This window comes from Nelumbo lutea, chromosome 4 (assembly GCF_056320005.1).
Source record: "Nelumbo lutea isolate HS-2025 chromosome 4, American lotus-T2T, whole genome shotgun sequence".
Lineage (NCBI taxonomy): Eukaryota > Viridiplantae > Streptophyta > Magnoliopsida > Proteales > Nelumbonaceae > Nelumbo > Nelumbo lutea.
Genome location: NC_142687.1, coordinates 15,211,803 through 15,231,108, shown reverse-complemented (window position 1 = coordinate 15,231,108; position 19,306 = coordinate 15,211,803). Strand labels below are relative to the sequence as shown.

The window sequence follows — 19,306 nt, the reverse complement described above, 5'->3', positions numbered from 1 at the left end:
TTCTACAGGAGATAGGATATGACATCAATACTCCAATGAAACTCTATTGTGACAATCAGGCAGCAGTTCATATCTCTTCCAATCCAGTGTTTCATGAAAGAACCAAGCACATCGAAGTTGACTGTCATTTTGTGAGAGAGAAGGTGCTGAATGGGGTGATAGAAACTGCATATGTTAGTACGGGAAACCAGTGGGCAGACTTGTTTACAAAAGGTTTGAGTCGGGGGAGAGTGGACTACATATGTAAAAAGCTGGGATTATATGACATATACTCACCAGCTTGAGGGGGAGTGTTAGTGGTGTTAGTGAAGGGGTATTTCGGTCTTTGTACTTGTTGAGAAGGTTGATGTGTACTGTTATGTTAGTTCGAGTGCTTCTTACTTAAAGAAGGGCACTTAAGTCTTTTCCATTTAGTTAATAATATAATAACAGGTATGGCCGAATCTAGGGATATGAATCTTTCTCTAATTCGAACCAGCCTTTCTCTCTTTCCTCATCTTTCTCTCTTCTTCTTTCTTCTCCTACTTTACTTTACTTTACTTTACAGTCAACGAACAAGACAGAATTCTAGGGCAGGTCAAACTTTAACACAAAGTTGGTCTAACCATAAACAAGTGGATTATGAAGTTCAAATTCAAGAATACAAGTATGCCCTGAGGGCAACTAAATCCAAGCTTAGGTCCATGTAGCTAGGGGTGTCAATGAATCGGTTTTGGGTTGAACCTCGTTAAATCAAAATCAATTTGGATGGATTCGATGGACCAAGAAGACATATTGAATTGGACTAGTCTAGTCTTAATGGTCCTAAGTATTTATTAGATTGGATTGGACCTAGCCCATCCATAATGAATTTATATTGGATTGGGTCAGATTGAACAAATATCTAGTCCATTGATAGAAAATAAGAATATAGATGTCAATGTACCATGTTTGAATTGGAACAAATCTAAATTAAAACCAATTTGAACGGATTAGATGGTCCAGACATTGAATTGGACTGACCAAAATGGTCCAAATTATTCATCGGATTGGATTGGACCTGGTCCATTTGTAATGGACTCAAATTGGACCAGTTCAGATTGGATCAAATCAGGTCCAATTGACACCCCTACATGTAGCCAGGGGTGGACACAAATTGAGCTTTTCACGAGCTTTTCAAGCTGAACTCGTGAGAAGCTTGATTCGGCTCAGTCTAAACAAAGCTCTGAGTTGAGCCTAGGCCGAATATATAGGCTTGTTTGCTAATACAACCAAGTTCGAGCCTAATGAATCTTGGCTCATGAGGCTTCCAAGCTTAACCAAGCTTATATTACATATATATATAATGTTTTTATTTTTTTATATTTATAATAATAAATAATTTTTATAGTTCTTAACTGTTACATGTAAAATAAAAAATAATTTCTATTTTTCTATGTGTAATTTTGCTTTATTTTTTATAAGAAGTTTGGCTCATAGTTGAGTTGGGCTCGAACGTATGAGCTTTTGAGTCGAGCCGAATTCAAGCTCAAGTCTCTAGCTAGAGCTCAAACCTGAGCCTCATGTTTTTGTTCACAAGCTGAGTTCAAATAGCTGAATATTCTACTCAATGCGAATCCACCCCTACATGTAGCTAAGGACAAGTGTGCCTGACCAAAGTTCTCCATCAAGAGAACAAGGGATACTATACACTCTTTTATTAGAAGCAAATAAAGTAGCTTGTGTGTGTGTAGAGGTGTACTGGTTTGTCTTTGTTTGTATGTCCCCCATTCACTATATATTATCAACTATACCCTTGTTGGATCCAACACATTATGGTACTTTGTGCACCTTTGCATTATGAATGTTCTTAGTATGATTGATGTTCCTTAATAATCTGCAAGCTCTTCTGCTCTTGGTAACCTTAAGAAGATTAACAGTCTATAGCTATCCTTCAATGACCCAGTTCCTTCCAGGGACTTCATTCTCATATCATCAATCATCTCTATAGGGTCCTCGAGTGAAAGGTTCTCTATAGATCATTAATAGTCCCTGCTTCCTACTCCTTAGTGGACCTCTTGCCTAATAAAATAGTCTATAGGGGAGCATAAATAATTAAAAATCCTCCTTTTGCTTTGTTCAAGGTTTCATGCTGAACTTGCACAAACATGATAGTTTCTGGTAAAGCAGCCAAAACCAAAGGTTTCAAATGGACCTATATATCATCAACTAATAGTGGCAGAAATGCACCTATGTGCTATGAGAAGTTCATATAACACCATTCATGATTGACAGTTGTCGTGGCATGGGCTCAGAGTCCAAGGTATAGAATATTATAGGCCCACAATAATACACCATATAGGATTCTTTCACTAGAAACAGGACAGAGATCAAATGATTACTAATTAAAAATGAAAGCTAGAAAGTAAAGTGTAAAATAGTATAGTGGGATGCTTACCTTTGAGCCGATTTTGAGCTTTTGCTTCGGATTTATTCCATACTCATTTGGGATAACACCATCTGCCAGTAACTAAAGTAATGAAAAACAAAACTTCAGGCTATTTTTTATATCACCCAACAACAATGATAAAGGAATTCATTAACCAAGAAACTATGGGCTGTATGACATGCAAAAACAGAGAAACTAGTTATCTAACTATCTATAGGGCCTTCTAGCTGTAAAGATGCTTACATGCATATGCAACAAAATGAATTTCCAGTTTCACATGATTAAAATGCAAGGGGCATTCCAGTAAGGCAATGAAACATCTTCCTAAAAATGTTTACAACAAATGCTCATTATTTTTTCTCAAGAAATAGTATAAAACAAGTATTGGGAGTTAAGTATGTGCAAACCTGAGCCACTTTGAAGAGCTCGTCCAGTCCTTCTAGATTAAGATGTGCATTATGCAAGAGATCATACCTATGAAGTCGTACCCAAAATCCAAATATAAGCATGGAATAAGTCCAGTCATACACTTCAGCAAAATTGCCTGCCTAATGGTTGGTAGATATTATAGAATGGTGTACAGCCAAATTAACTTGAAACTGAAATCCAATGCAACAGAGATGGTGAAGCAATGGGAAATAAGTGATCATTGAAGGTTTCAAGCAAGCTTAAGCATGGAATTATGGGATTTGAAATCACAGTTTGAAGGTGGCTTTGATTCAAATAAGATGAATGATGACTAGTTCATTTTACAATAACTCATTTACAACAAATTGGATTGGTCAGGTTGAGATAGTGTTGGAAAAGTATTTATTGGGGATGGGTTAGCTTAGGGTTGACCATCTTAATTCAAGATTGAATTATGTATACAGTCAGCACTGAGAGTAGGTTAGGCTAGGGTAGTCAATCAACCTGGCCTAAGTTGCACCCATAAATATAAAATTCTTCTTTTAGTAAAACTTCCAAAGATATTGTTACATGTTATATATGGTCCAAAGTTGCTAATATTTGCTAAAGTTATGCAATTCCCAGATTCCCTTTAATTTTAGGACCACAACCACAAACCCCACTAAATTGGTAACTTAGTGGAAACTTTTGAAAGAATTGCATTTCATGCTTGGGACAATTTTGGTCCATTGATGTTAAATTCTAATTAGTTATCATGAATAAGATATAGGGAAATGTGGAATAGAAGGTGTAAGGTCATAATACCACTGAAACATGGCTGAATGAAAATGTGGAATAAAAAGGCAACAAAAGTAGAGGAGAATCAAGGAGCATGTGTACGGGTTTGAAGCTCAGCCAAATACATACCCAAATCTGTACAAGAAGAGTTTGGCTTCTCCAAAATAAAATGTTAAATTTTGGTCCTGAGTTTCAGCCAGAGAGAGAGAGAGAGAGAGAGAGAGAGAGAGATGCTTAGACAAACTTAATTTCCACATGCAGTAATAGAAGGTAAAAAATACGTAAAAAGATTTGTTGACATGCATAATTACCAGCTTTAAGCTCATGCAGATAATACATTTACTTAAAGTTATTCTACTGAAGAAACAATTTTTTAATTTATGAGTTGCATAGAAGACAGAGGATAATGTAGGAATGTTGCTACCTTTTAAGCAAAAATATATTCAACATAAAATAGAAGGTTGTATGTCTTACTTGCAAGAATCATAAACATCTGGAATCTGTGTTATGTCAAAACGGCTGCACATAAAATCATAATTTCATTAAAGTAATTGGTAAAATGTTCTAATTGGAAACACTCTGCACTTATACTACCTGCAAATATTTCCTATAGATAGATATACAAGAATATCCATTGGATCAATTAATTGACTGGTAAAAACTTACTCCTTGCGTTCATTATACAAATCTCTTTCAAGCTTTTTCCAGCGAGCAAACATTAAAAGGAAACCTTCACTGCCACAAGGTAACCCAGAAGCAATACGATCAACATCGATATTTATCTTGCCCAGGGCCTTTGCTTGGTCGTATGGAGGAAGAACTGCATATGAGCTTGTGTTTGCAAGTTTCTCATCTTCATCTTGAGCAAGTAGTTTCACTTGTGCTGTTACTTTCTTAGTCAATTTTACCTACACATGAGAAGCATTTTTCATCAAAACAAAGAGGAGTACCATGCGAAAATATTATCCTTTCTGACTTCCTTGTTCTCCAGTACAGAACATATCTGATTTATGTCTGAATTCTGAAAACAATGAGAAAAACTACAATTTTCCCATTTTAATCTTGAGAAAATAGTTTGACTAGTACTGTGACTTTCTAGGTCAATTTTACCTACAATTGAGAATTCATTTTTCAAGATCCTTCTCAAGTTCGTCTGCAGTCCAAAACATATAAATAGAATAACAAGGTAAAGGAAAGAAGATATCATGCTTTTCAGACAAACAAAAATCAAATATGGTGGTATCCACATAGAAGATTAACATTAGTGAGGCTAGGACCTCTTAGTATGTCAATATTATCTACAACAAATTAATGAACCAGGTATTGATTATAATCATAATGATTTTGTGACCATCTTTTTTTTTTATTTTTTTGATCAGCAAAAAGATTGTTTCATTAATTAAAATATGTGGAGTTAATTACAGACTGATGACCCAATAGTCATCCCCAAGTATAACAACCCAAGTTACAATGAGGTCCAATATAGTTGCTGCCTTGCGGCCCCTTGTTTGGCTAAGTATCTGCTAACCCATTTGCACCCCTCCTGATCCACCTAAAATCAGCATTTATATCCTTTACTAATCTCTCCACTTCTCTGAAGATATGCTTGAGGGTCCATGGGACATGTCTATTACATTTTTCCCAAGAGATTATAACTTTTGAATCTCCCTCCACTTCCACCTGACGAAAACCCAATTGCTTTGCCAATCGGAGGCCCTGTAATAATGCCAATAACTCAGCCTTTGTTGAGTTTGTAATCATAGTTGTCAAGGCGACGCCTAGGCAACAAGGCGCCCTTGGAGGCTCGCCTCACCCAGTTGCCTAGCAATTTTGTGTACTGTCTTATAAAATACTTTTACATTGTTACTTTTTTGAGATTATAATTATAAAATAGATTAGACAAAAATATTAATTTTTTGTGTTTATAAACTAATTTCCTTTTATTATTTTCTTATTTGTTAGGGTTTAATCAACACAAACATTGGTAACTGCTGTATTGAACCCTCAAAGACTTCAGAATTTGAACCAATAAGTAAGGGAAAAACTTAAAGTTTTGTCTAATCAACACATTTCTTCCTCCACATCTTCTTTTTCTTCTTCCTCCATATTTTTTCCTCCACATTTCTTCCACCTTTTCTTTTCTTCTTTTCCTATAACAAAAATAGGGGTTCAGTCCCCACATTTTTTGAATTTTCTTTTCTTTCTTCTTTTTCTTCTCATAAATATGTTGAATTTCTAGACATAAACATGAAGTTTATAATTTTCTTATGAAAATTATGGATAGTTATTAAGGAAAGATGGTTATGGAATCTAGGGAATTACCTAGAATATGTATTTTTCACTTAAAAAAATCCATCCATCGCCTAGGCGGGCGCCTAGGCGACTAGGTGACAAGGCGCCCCCTATCGCCTAGCCTTACCTTGGCGCCTTGAAAACTATGTTTGTAATACCGTTTGGCCCTGAATATAGAGCCAATATCTTGCATTCTTCATTTCTGATTGCTCTCCCAATTCCTACCACTCCCGGGTTGCCCATAGAGCTTCCATCAAAATTCGGTTTCACTTTGTTTACCTCTGATGGTTTCCATTCAACTCTTACAGTTTCCTTACCCCTGGAGGACTGTGCTATCTCTTTCCATGCCCTTTGGATGTCAGCTACAGAGAAAACTTGAAAACTGTCCAAGGTTTTTATTCACACTCAGTTTTATGCTGTCAATGATCTCTTCCAAAGTTCTAGATTTTCCAGCAAAAATTCCATTATTTTTTCCTCCCATACTCCCCAAGCAATAGCCACTTTAGTAACTTCCCACATTCCTACAAAGAAAACACATGAGGAGAGAGGCTAGTGGAAGGCCTCCTTTTCTGCAGTAAGTTGCAAGTATTTACCTTACCAAGGAAAAGGGTCCAGCAGAAAGCTTAGATTTTTGGTGGGGTAGGTTTGCTCCAAATTTCTTTCACCGCAAGAGCCACCCCGTGGGGCTTAGCAGAAGCAAGATGACTAAAAGAGGAGCAAGAGAAGAGCCCATCTGGGGAGATTACCCAGAATCTAGAATCCTCCAAATTGGGGTCTAAGTAAACTGATTGCAAGGTTCCAAGGAGATAAGTCAACAAGATACACTCTCTATCCCTAAGGCCTCTTCTGAAACCAAAGTTCCAGCTGATCTTTAGAAGTGGTTTCATTCTTGAAGTCAGAAATGGTATTAAGGTCAGGGTATTGATCTTTAAGGGGTGATTCCCCAACCTAAAGGTCTTCCCAGAAACGGTTCTATTCCCCTTTCCCACATCAAAACAGATGGAGCTAGAGAATGTAGGGTAGACTTCGTGAATAGCTTTCCGAGGAGAGGCTGAAGTGGAGTGATGAGCCAATTTAGCATCCCAGCCATTGCAATCTATACCATGAATGCTTGTAATTACTTTGTGCCACAACCCATCTCTTTCAAAGGGAAATCTCCATAACCATTTACTCAACAATGCGGTGTTCCTTAGGGCAATGCTTCCTAATCCTAGACCTCCCTTGCTCTTTTGGCTTACTAACTTGTTCCCACTTGACTAAGTGATCCTTTATTTCCTCCCCCAGTTCCCAAAGGAAGTCCCTCATGAGCTTCTCTAAATGTCTCGCTATCCTTGCCGGGATATGGAAGGTAGAAAGAAAGTAGATGGGTAGATTTGCTAAAGTGGCTCTAATCAATGTTCTCTTCCAAGTGGCCAGCTTCTTTGCAAACCTTTTAACCACTGGCTTCTAGAATCCTTCTGTCCTTGGGTTCCCCCCAAAGGTAGGCCAAGGTAGGTGGGCCAACTTCTAATCTCAAACCCCAACACCTCTGCAAAGCTCAAGAGATCCTCTTCCTCCACATTAATTCCGATAATTCCGCTTTTGTTCTAATTGATTCTCAAACTAGAAATACCCTCAGTATTCTCAATCAGCAACTTAAGGTTACTCACCATTTCCAAATGAAGATTCTCGCAAAACAAAATTGTATCATCAGCAAATTGGAGATGTGAAACAATTACTTGATCTCCTCCAACCCCTGATCAGGCCCTGGGCATTTGCAGTGGTAATCATCTTACTGAGGATCTCTATTACTAAAGTGAAAAGGAAGGGAGAAATGGGGTCCCCTTGTCTTAAACCTCTCTTAGCCGAGAAGAAGTCCTTCGCCACTCCATTAATAAGAATGGAATAGTAAACTGACTTAATGCATCCTTTTACTTCCTCCACCTTTCTCCAAACCCAAACCTTTCTAGGATTTCTAGCAATATATCCTAATTCACCAAGTCATAGGCCTTTTCTAAATCCAACTTATAAACCAAGCCTTTTCCTCTTTTTTTCCTTTTCTCGGCAACACATTCATTTGCCACAAGGATTCGATCTACAATTTGTCTCCCTTCAACAATGGCCCTTGGAAAGGAGAAATTATTGAAGGTAGGACTTTCTTGATTCTCTCTGAAAGAACCTTTGCAATGATTTGTAGAGACTCCCTATCAAGCTGATTGGCCTAAAATCCTTGGGGGATTTTGCCTCCTTCTTAGGTATCAGGGAGATAAAGGTCGCATTGGCTCCAAAGGGGATCTTTCCTTTTCGGAAAAAATCTTCAAACACTTCCATGAGGTCATATTTTAGGAAGTCTCAACACTCTTGGTAGAAATCCATAGTAAAACCATTTGGTCCCAGGGCTTTTGATCTATCCATAGAGAAAATTGCTCCCTTAATTTCTTCTAAAGAGAAATTTATTTCCAATTCCTAGGACTGATCCTTAGAGATTATAGTCCATTCCAGATCCAGTAAACTTATCCTAGAGGCTTCAATGACTGAGAAGACTCTTAAAATGGTTGACAAAAGCCCTCACAATCTCATGAGACTCCCTTAGTTCCTGGCCTTCCACTTCCACACTAAGAATGGTGTTTTTCTTTCTTCTTCCGTTGGCCAATGAACGGAAGAATTTAGTATTTCCCATGGTTGTCAAGGCAAGGCGACAAGGCGCCCTTTGAGTCTTGCCTCTCCTAATCGCCAAATAGTTTTGTACTATGTATTATAAAATACTTTTTTATTCTTTATTTTTTTACATTATAATTATAAAATAGGCACTATTAAACTAAAATATTCATTTTGTGTGTTTATGTAATCGCCAAACACTACTACTACTACTATAACAAAAATAAGGGTTCAGCCCCTATATTTTTTGAATTTTCTTTTCCTTCTTTTTCTTCTCATGAATATGTTGGTTTTCTATACTTTAACATGAACTTTATACTTTTCTTATGAAAATCATCAATAATTCTTAAGGAAATATGGTTATGGTACCTAGGGAAGAGTACCCTAGGATCTATGGTATTGCCATCCCCTTCTTCAATCCACTAAGATCTAGATTTCTGTCTCCAATAAATCTCTTCCTTCCTATGATTTCCTCTAGTTCGAATTTCTTGTTCCATCTTTCCTCCCTCTCCTCTTGTGACATGGTTCTAAGGGCCTCTTTTCTATCCAGTTCTTGAATCCTAGAGGTGATTGAATCTTTTATCTGTTCAATTCTTCCAAAATGCTCCTTATTCCAAACCTTTATTTTCTCCTTTAAATTCTTTAGTTCCCAACAGAATCTCCCAATTTTCTTTCTTCCCAAGTTATTGATTCAGCCGACCAAGCCTTTACTCTTTCCTTGAGTGAGGGGTCCTCAAGCCATAATATTTTTGAAGCGGAAAGGTGAAGGACCTCCGAATGGGACTTCCCTCTCAATGCAAATAGGACAATGATCAAAAGTTACTCTGAGCAAGGCTCTTGAGGTTAAGGACCCCCACAATTCCTCCCAATCTAGGGAGAAAAGGAATCTATCCAATTTAAAACAAATAGGGGGGGATTGAAAGTTTGTCCAAGTCTGCTTGCAGCAGAGGAAGTTCTTTCTGTTCTAGAGCACCAATAAGGTTATTGAAGTTCCTCATGCTAGTCGTAATACTTTTGTTTGGGTTGTTTGAATCACTTGAAAATCTGATTGCATTGAAACCACCCCTCCAAACACCACAGACCCTCCCAAACTCCTCTAATAGCAGCTAACTCCTCCTAGAATGAATCTTGTTCTCCGTATGAGTTGGGGCCAAAGACGTCATATAAAGCCCAAGATGTCCCATCGGAAGAGTTCCTAAATTTTAAAGAAACTGAAAACTGGCCAATTAGCTCTCCTTCACAATCAAAAACCTCATTCTTCCAAATCGTTAGAATCCCCCCAGAAACTCCCCATGAAGGAGCGAAGGACCAGCTCAGACCTCTTATCCCCCAAACACTCCTTATCCAGCTCCTATCTTTTTTAGACACTAATGATAAACCATAAATTTTCTCATGTTCACCTACACATTCAACCTTTGGTTAATTTAGAAGATTGTCTATTGACCTCATCTTTCACTTTTAATGGATGAAGTAGGTGCTCTTAATATGGTAAGTTCTAACAAGGATATGCAATCTATGTGGCCTTTTCTTATGGAAAATGGTAACTTTCATTAACTTCAAAGAAAAATAGTACAACTATCACCTTTGAAAAGGTGACCCCCCAATTCATAACGGTCTTACAAACATGCCCAAAATAAAGTTTCCCTATTAACCTCTTGCCTTGCTAAAGCATCATCCAAGGCATTTGCTGACCTTCAAGCCCATTTGAACTGTACTCTAAGCTCCCTTTTTAGGTTCAAAACTTTGTTTACAATTCGTCTAAGGGACCAAGTGCCTAAGCTATTTGTTTTCATCCAACCTATTACCAACTTTGGATCCCCCTCTACTTGTGTCCTCCATGAGAGAACTTTTAGGATAATAGAGTTGTTCAAGTTTTCACTCATTTTTCCCTTGTTATGCGTGTTAAGTTTCTGCATAGTTTGTATCCTGTGCTTCTGGTTCTTGGGTTTTAGTTTAACCTTTTGGGAGGTTAGTATTAGAAGAGAATCTCTTGGGAAGAACATGGCTTTAGGGAGAGAGCGCTGCTCTTGGAATGGTAATTCCTCTTTGTCAAATTTTGCTCTATGTCGTGTTTGATCTCTTAATGTTATCTCCCTTGATGTTAGTGGTTTTATATTATGTTTGTCTTTGCTTGTATTGAAGGCAGTTGCCAAATCACATTAGATCCTTACTATGTTTCGTGTGTTTGTTCTTTTATATTTTTAATGTACTTTTTGCTGCCATCAGACCCATAATCACATCAATTACATTTTCACAAAAACACATTGTCATGGATATTCCATTCTAAGATTCAAACCCCATGTAAACATAAGGCTTGCAACTTGCATGAGCTTGAGTTGGGTTTTTGTCAAAATTTGAATAGGCCCAGCCCAAAGGCCCAAGTCTGACGCAAAATGCTACTTATGGCCAATCTGAGTTGCAACCCTAGTAAAATTCAATAGGGATGGCTAAAGTAACCTCTATAAACCAACCACATAATACATAAAATAATTATATTTTTCTGATAAACACATTTCAAATTTATCTTTTTAAAAGTTTCAAATGGTTTTAGTGTTTGAACACAATTATAATTTTTGCAAAATTTTTATGTGTTGCACAATATGACACAATTAGGTGGTAGAATTCAGGTTCAGAACTTTTTTATCTTTTAAATTGGAAAATATTTAAAATTAACATAGCAGTGAATAGTAGAAATTCATAAGAAGATATTCATTGCATACTTTATTATATATTCTATATACTTATTTTTATGATATTCTAAATTTTTAGATACTTTTATCATGTCAAATTCAATCCCTTTGTTCCCATAGGACCCATACTTGGAGAAGATGATTAGTCTTGGGAATAGATAGTAGGAAGTATAAAATTTTGAAATGGCATCTGTATTCTGTAGATTATGCAAGGTTTAGAATGTTTACATATTTCCCAATTCCTCCACAAGGTATTTCCATTTCCATGAATACTGACACAAAATATTATTGAAACTAACATATTCCCCAGTAAAAACTATCGTGCATAATGCACTAAATATGTGGAGCAGTAGCATTATTACTTGCCTAACAGAAATATGACCATTTTGATCCGGTTCTCAATTCTTTATGGACATGATGTTAAACATTTTATAATTTTATAAAATATTTGTGTATTTCTGCTTATTTCACAATGCTTCTACCATGTCTATAATTTTTACAATATTTCAACATGATATTTCCACTGACAAGTCACCGACATTTTCAACCTTGAGTTTATGTTGCCTCTAGCAAATAAGATGGTCTAGATGAAGATTTAGAATAAGTGACAAAATAGTAGACTTGGGACCAAATCCCGCCTGCACCTGGGTTGGGGGGGTTATAGGTTGGGGGATGGGCCACCCCCCGTCGTGTAGCCCTTCAAAAGATATCAAAAGATAAATTGCAATGGACCATGCAATCACATTAAATAAATTTCATAATAGAAGAATTAGAACAAACAATTATGGTCTCACTAAAAATTGTATGTACCAATTCTGGTAGGAGTTGAGAAGCGTTAGAAGGCAGGCCAACGCCATCAACCATCCAAGGATATTCAGCAGATCCATTACTGTGCACTCTCTTTGCACCAGAAGTTATGATTTCATTCAACCTAGCCTGTAGTGGAAAATAATTTCATTATTAATCTTAAGGAAAGACTGGATAGGCAAGCTAAAGTTTCAAAACTTCAGAAACCGATTAAGTATGAAGTTTCTTAATTCCAACTTCACAGGGTTAAATATGTTGGCAACATTATCACTTTCAACAACATTTGATACTTCTGATCATGAAAGAGATATTGATCCTTTTATATTACACCTCCCAGGCCATGATAAACTTTGAATGGAAATGACACATTTGGTGTTGGATATGGAATTTATACTAAAAATTGAATTATCTGACACAACACAACAGAGAAAAAAGTACAGTCGTCTAAACCACTGGGACAGGAAAGACAAAGAAATGTCACTGGTACTTTTTCTTCTTTGGCCTTGGACTAGGAATTCCTAGTTCTCCACCTTCTTCAGATACAGTGTCTTATAGTATTTATGTCAGTATTTTGTTTGTGATAAAAAAAAAAAAAAAAAAAAAAAAAAACGCATATGCATTCTATCTCTTTACCAAACCTCAGTCTTTGACAGGAAAAATACAATTTCTAGAATTTTTCCTGTGAAGGAGTAATGCCAACCTTGGCTTCTTCCATCTCAATGCTAGCATTGTCAAGTCCATCCAGCATAGAAGAGTCTTTACTCACAAGTGAGACCTTAAAATCAAACTTACATAAGTTAGATAAATTTAAAACTAATGATCAGTCAAACCACTTTTAAGGAAAATTGACTACAGACCAGTATTGGAGTTAACTGGCCCTCCAAGTCAAGAAGGCCTTTGGCAAATGCAGCTGCAGACATCTGCTACCAAAGACATTACATATATGTCATGAAAAATTACAAAAGAGGAGCAAACAATTGGAAAAAGTTTGGCTATCAGCGAAACAGAAAAACACCATAACAAGAACATGGAAGAAGCACTGGGATTGGAGAAATTTTAATTGTCACAATGTTAAGACTTTTTGTTTACATTAGATAGTTTGAACTATAACAATAAAATACCCTTTATTTGAAAGCTAATAATTACCTGAACACGACCCTCATCTGAGCTGTATATTTTCAGATCATGACGATAAGTACTATGCAGGCGAAGCAAGCCTGTACCTTCACCTAAACAAATTAACTAAGTCAGAAGACAATAAGAAAAGAATGTGATATTAGGGATACAACAAAATGATTGGCCTTGGAGATCACAAAATTTATAATCTTCTAAGTAATGCCAATTAATTCAAATGCCAGTTAGTGCATAAAGACTACAGTAAAGAGTTTCTAGAAAAAGTAAGATATGAGACTATAAAGATGTGCATGGTTTTAGTCAAGAATTTGTCAAAAGGAATCTAAACATACTCATGGACACCATTATGCTTTATAAATTTCAGCATTTTAAAAAGTGTACCAGGAGAGGCTCATGCTGTGAGGTGCATCCCACCTGGCATCCTGCTATGCTTTGATAAGTTAACCTTGAATTTGATATTTGAATAGGCAATTTACTATGTTCTAGGTTATAGTTGTGATTTTTAGAGTTTACATTTTATTCTATGCAGGACTTGAACCTACAAGGCTACAAACTTCATCTTAATACTTAGGTGTGCATGTTTTGCGCCTTCACTTTCAAAACACTGATAGTTTAATCAAGATACTTTATTTTAAGGTACCATCAACGAAAAAGAAAGATGTAAAACCATACTTGTCAAGGTGACACCTAGGCGACAAGGTGCCCTTTGAGGCTCGCCTCGACTAATCGCCAAGCAGTTTTGTACTTTGTATTGTAAAATACTTTTTTATTCTTACTACTACTACTACTTTTCCTTTTCTTCTTTTCCTATAACAAAAATAAGGGTTCAGCCCCTATGCTTTTTGAATTTTCTTTTCCTTCTTTTTTTTCTTCTCATGAATATGTTGATTCTGGTAATCAATAACTTTAAATGTGCCCTATCTTATGACGATTTTTTTGATGAATTTGGAAGGATTCCCTCTAATTAGCTTGCTGAAGCATTAAATGTGAATTATGTTTCTTTTTTTCTTTTGGTTTCTGTTCTTTTCTAAAGGAGGTTGCTTTGGTGATTTTGCGCCTTCGTAATTAAATTGGCCATCCAAGTCAAAGTTATAAGAACTGGTGAGTAATAGTAATTGATTGAACTTTAGTTCTGTTTTCTGAAAAAAAAAGGAAAAAAAAAAAAAAAACTGAGTAACAGAAGGCCAGTAGTCATAACCATAATAAAAGATAGAAGTTTGAGTTTCTATTTGTTTTACACATAGTTTTCAAGGCGCCAAGGCGAGGCTGGGCGTTAGGGGGGCGCCTTGTCACCTAGTTGCCTAGGCGATGGATTTTTTTATATAGAAAACATAGATCCTAGGGTAGTTCCCTAGGTACCATAGACATATTTCCTTAATAATTATTCATAATTTTCATAAGAGAAGTATAGAGTTAAGGAAAGATAAGGAAAGATTTCTCAAATCTATACAAATAGGCTTCAAAGATAAGGAAAGATTTCAGTTAAAATATAACCTGGATAAATATTGTTTCTGAAATATCTGCCCAGTTCTTCTGCCTGAATAAAAATAATTTGAGAAAGAGAAAATGGTTACATGATGATTACAACCTTTTATTAAGGGAGAAACTACAATTAAACCAGATTCTACAGAAAAGGCATGACATAATAAATGAGTCATCAGTAAACAGAAAAGTTCAAACCTTCAACATTCATTAGTTGACTGACCTATGTATATAAATGTGCAATTGCAAAATAAAAAATAATGCATAGACCAGTTAAATGGTAATCACCTGCTTTCTACCAGCATGAGTAAGAACACCACCATATTTGAGAACCATCAAAGCTTCGACAGGGCATTCTTCTTCACCTTCACCATTACTTTTTGGAACCTTAATCCACTTTAATGGCTTTAGTTGGACTTTCCTATAAATGCCAGAAAAATGCCCACCCTAGATACAAGAACAATTAGGATATTACTAAGCAAATGACAGTGATCCCAGTTGGAATGATTCAATGATGCCCAAATTGTTGTATTCATGTCCATAAAGAGCAAATTGTAAAACATATCCAACTTATAAAAAATTTAGGTACTTTGCTGGTAAGCCTGGTATGTGCTGTCTCATGATTGGAGGGCTTTGATGGTCTGTTAGTATTAGCAATATCATGATTGATAACAACTTTTCTGATCTCAAACTAATGTCATACTTGTACATTGGAGATAAATCAGAATATTGTTTGGATGGAACAAGGAAAGGGAAGATGCGAACTCTAGCACATAGAATGAACACCCCATTTAGGGGGGTTAGAAGATTAGCCAATGTTTTAGTTGATTCACTGGAAATAGGGACAGGATAAACAGGGAAATTTGTATTGGGAGTCTAGCAGAGTAGACTCTAGGGCTTAAATGTGTCTGGAGGGAGCTTGTATAATTGCTTTACTTTCTTTTAATCTTCAAATAGAACTGCTTTGATCTGCTATTGGCAATAAAAGTAAGAAGGAAAAGAAGAGATCTAAGGGAAAATCATTATGGTAATCTTGGATCCTGTTGATTATCATGACTCCATTTGAGCAGAAATGTTGGCATTACTGCAATAGTATCTTTGTTTTTCTTTTTGATCAATAACACAATTCATTAATTATCACAATAAATTACAGGGAGGAAGACAAACTTTCTTATCTTCCAACTACATCATGAGCCCCAAGAGAGGAAACAAGGGAGAAAGAGAGGACAAAAAAAGAAGAAAATTAAATTACATCTGTGCCCAGAACATGACATCCCTGTCCACCCCTTGTTTAGCTAACCCATCAGCAAAAGAATTAGCTGATCTTTTTACCCAACTGATTTTAAATTCCATTTCTCGAACCAGACATCTGAATTTCCTCTTCAAATTATTATAACTCCATAAACCACTATCTTCTTTGTTCAGCCACCCAACCACCACCTCCGAGTCCCCTTCAATTATGAGTTTTCTGATATTCATCTCTCTAGCTTTCTGGACACCTTCCATAACTGCATGGATCTCAGCTCTGAGAGAATCACCCACTCCAATTGGGCATGAGAACATGGCAGAAACAACCCCATTCTCATCCCTGAAGACACCCCAATTCCTTGATTGTCCGGGGTTCCCTTTGCTACTTGCATCAAAGTTTAGTTTTATGAAACCCGCAAGTGGGGGAGTCCAAGACACACTAATCCTTGCTTTAGTCTGGATACAGATAGCAATCTCACCCCACTTCCTGGGCATGTCATCCATTGTATATTCTGTGAACAGCTCCAGGGACTTCATCCATTGAATAACCGTTATGTGGATTAGGGCCCTCAACTCTTTAGCACCTCTCTCTACATCAGAGAAGATTCTGGGATTTCTTTCTTCCCATAAAGACCAACATACTACTGCCCTCAATCCTCTCCACATAGTCCCTCTCCACATAGTCCTTCCCCTTTTCATACGCCATCTGAAAAAATGAGCAAAAAGGCCTTGCAAATTTGATGGAGGAATCCAAGTACACCCAAAAAGAGAGAAAGCCCACTCCCAAATAGACTTTGCAAATTGGCAAGACACTAGAAGATGAAAAACGGTTTCCCCATCAATTTTACAAAGAACACACCAATGAGGGGACAAACAAGTATTGGGTCTCTTCTTTTGGAGCAGATCACCAGTGTTGATTCTTTCTAGAAAGGCTTCCCAACCTCATTAACAGGGAAAGGATATATGAATATCAAAGTTGGAGGTGGAGGATGACTTGTAAATTGAGATGAGGCGAAATGAGAGAGGGAGCCTGGTCCTTTTTTGGTATTGGTGATGCTGTTTTATCCTCCATAGGGGCCAGGTGCTATACACTAGACCTAGTAAGTGGATTATGACAGGGTGTACATGGGGGCTCACTGGAACACAACATGGAGAGCCTACCTTTCCATGGTTTGAGCCCACACCTCTTCAATATGAGGGATGCCTCATGACCAACTTGATAGCGAGTGGATTGGTGAGAGGGACCCTGGTCTGTCCAGAACTTTATTAGAGAGGCTAAACTTTTGTCATCAAGAGAGAACATCTAATTCAGATGGGTTCTACGATCTACCAACTCTTTGTTTGATACCTTAGGACCAAGTGTACCAGAAGGGTTTTTATTTTCACTGGATATTATTTTCTATTTGTATTTTGTTGTTCTTTTTATTGTATATTTGTTTGGCTAGCCTTCTTGTTAAAACGTGTCCTTTCAGTCTTGTCTTTCTTCCCCCAAGAAAAGACCTGATGTTTGAATATTTCACTCATTTCCATTACTTGTAAAGCTGCTAGGTTTCAAAACAAAGAACAATTAAAATGCGCATAACCAAAAAATATCAATGGTTGAACAAGACATGGCAAATTGGAGAATGAAAATGTTGAATGAAACCTCCTCAAGTACTGCTTTAACTTGTAGAAGTTTTTCAGCATGTTCAATGTCTTCTGCATCACTATCACTTTCACGATCACACCTAAAATTGTACAACATTTTAGAAATCAATTGAATGAAATAGTACTAATAAATGTTTACACATCTGTATATGTGGACAGAAGTTCCATTTGCCATGCTTACATATAGTTAGAGAAAATAAAGCATGTCAATGGAACAGTAAGGGGGAAAGAAAAAGAAGATGATCTGATGAAAGGAGAATGGCAGGACATCACAAGACATAAAATGACAATATCAAATAAAGTATAACAGGGCAATATGATGACAGTGATCCCTCTTATAATATAAGCAAAACAATAAATAGATATGAAGTTACAATTCATGGAAACAAAAAGAAGAGACAGGAGAAGAATGATTTGATAAAAAGATAGAAAAAAATATCAATATTATTATCTTGGTAAAGATTTTATTATTGTTATTAACAGAATTATATTTTTCTAATAGAAAAAAGATAAAAGTCTACTGTTTTTCTCCTTCCACACCCTCCAAATTATACAAGCAGGGGTGATACTCTAAACCTTCTTGCCTCTGCAATTAAGACCTTTAGTCGTCCAGATACACAATAGCTCAAACAAGAACTGAGGAAACACCCAGCATAAGTTAAGAAGTCCTCACAAACTTTTTCATATCAAGAGATATAATGATAGAGCTTTGTAAAAAGGCCCTTCCAGTTTCTATATATATGGGAAGCAAGGGGCTCTACCCTTCCTTGGGTGCTTATGGGCCTCTCTCTTGTCTATCCTTGCTTCTTCCTTTTCATTTGGGTGATATTTGGAGCATATGACATTTTTATAAAGTGGGGCATACCCCTAAATAATAACCTAATAAAAGGTGATGTGCCCAATGCCCAACTGAGCAACCATTCTTTTTTCCGTTTATTTCCTTCTTTTTTGAGGAAAAGCTTTCTTTCATTGCCAACAAAAAAGGGCAAGGATATACAAAAGAAACAAGAAGATCACATCAATACAAAAAATCCATAGAAAACCTCCCAAGCATTTATAACGGTAAACTTGAATAACTGTACAAAGAATCTCTTCACACCCCTGGTTTAGCCAGAGCATCTGCCACACTGTTCAACTCTCTAGGAATCTACAAAAAGAGCAATGGGTCTGAGTCAATACATATATCCTTGTTTCTTTCCTCTTTTTATGCCCCCACCTTTTCTTGTATGTGATGATTTTTCAATACATATATCATTGTTTCTGATTGAGAAAAAAATCATACATCATGCCAGACCAACCACCAAAAAAATGCAGACTCCAAACCAACCAAAAAAAAAATACAGCACAAACACAATGTATATGTCATCACTTAGATCTATCCATTCACTCCACTCCCCCCCCCCCAAAAAAAAAAAAGAAAATAGGGTGGTCTGCACATGCATAGACTAGAATATCTATTTTAAAAATGTATACCTTTTACGAGGTACCAGCATTCGTGTTGCATCCAACAAATCTTGCAACTGAACCGCACTTTTCAGTTTTGTCTGCAATTAGCAAGGTCGTAAATGGTCCTAAAGTAAATTTGGTTAAAACAAGAAAAGGAATAAGATAGAATAAGCACCTCACATCTTGGCCTCCCACCATTATATTTTAACATCAAATTTAACAGCTTTTCTTCTGTAACCTTCAACTTCACTTTCTGTTTGGGAGTCCGATCACCACTGACAAGGTAAAACAGGACTAAATAATCAGGGGATTCTATTTAAAGAAGTAAAAG

The 19,306-nt window shown here is 36.6% G+C and overlaps 1 protein-coding gene across 10 annotated transcripts in view; it reads right to left on the bottom strand.

Annotated features, from left to right (window-relative positions):
• The window catches only part of LOC148854119 (inositol hexakisphosphate and diphosphoinositol-pentakisphosphate kinase VIP2-like), a 130,731-nt gene that overhangs the window by 41,080 nt on the left and 70,345 nt on the right, over positions 1-19,306 (bottom strand). For all 10 annotated transcript variants that reach the window (XM_088983835.1, XM_088983837.1, XM_088983836.1 and 7 more), the window contains 13 exons: positions 19,151-19,250; positions 19,003-19,073; positions 17,528-17,609; positions 14,923-15,081; positions 14,647-14,689; positions 13,165-13,247; positions 12,876-12,938; positions 12,719-12,793; positions 12,022-12,147; positions 4,259-4,500; positions 4,067-4,111; positions 2,815-2,881; positions 2,417-2,488 (listed from right to left, as the gene is read on the bottom strand). In XM_088983835.1, coding sequence (XP_088839961.1) covers positions 2,417-2,488; positions 2,815-2,881; positions 4,067-4,111; positions 4,259-4,500; positions 12,022-12,147; positions 12,719-12,793; positions 12,876-12,938; positions 13,165-13,247; positions 14,647-14,689; positions 14,923-15,081; positions 17,528-17,609; positions 19,003-19,073; positions 19,151-19,250 — 1,228 coding nt within the window. The remainder of the gene's footprint in view (positions 1-2,416; positions 2,489-2,814; positions 2,882-4,066; positions 4,112-4,258; positions 4,501-12,021; positions 12,148-12,718; positions 12,794-12,875; positions 12,939-13,164; positions 13,248-14,646; positions 14,690-14,922; positions 15,082-17,527; positions 17,610-19,002; positions 19,074-19,150; positions 19,251-19,306) is intronic.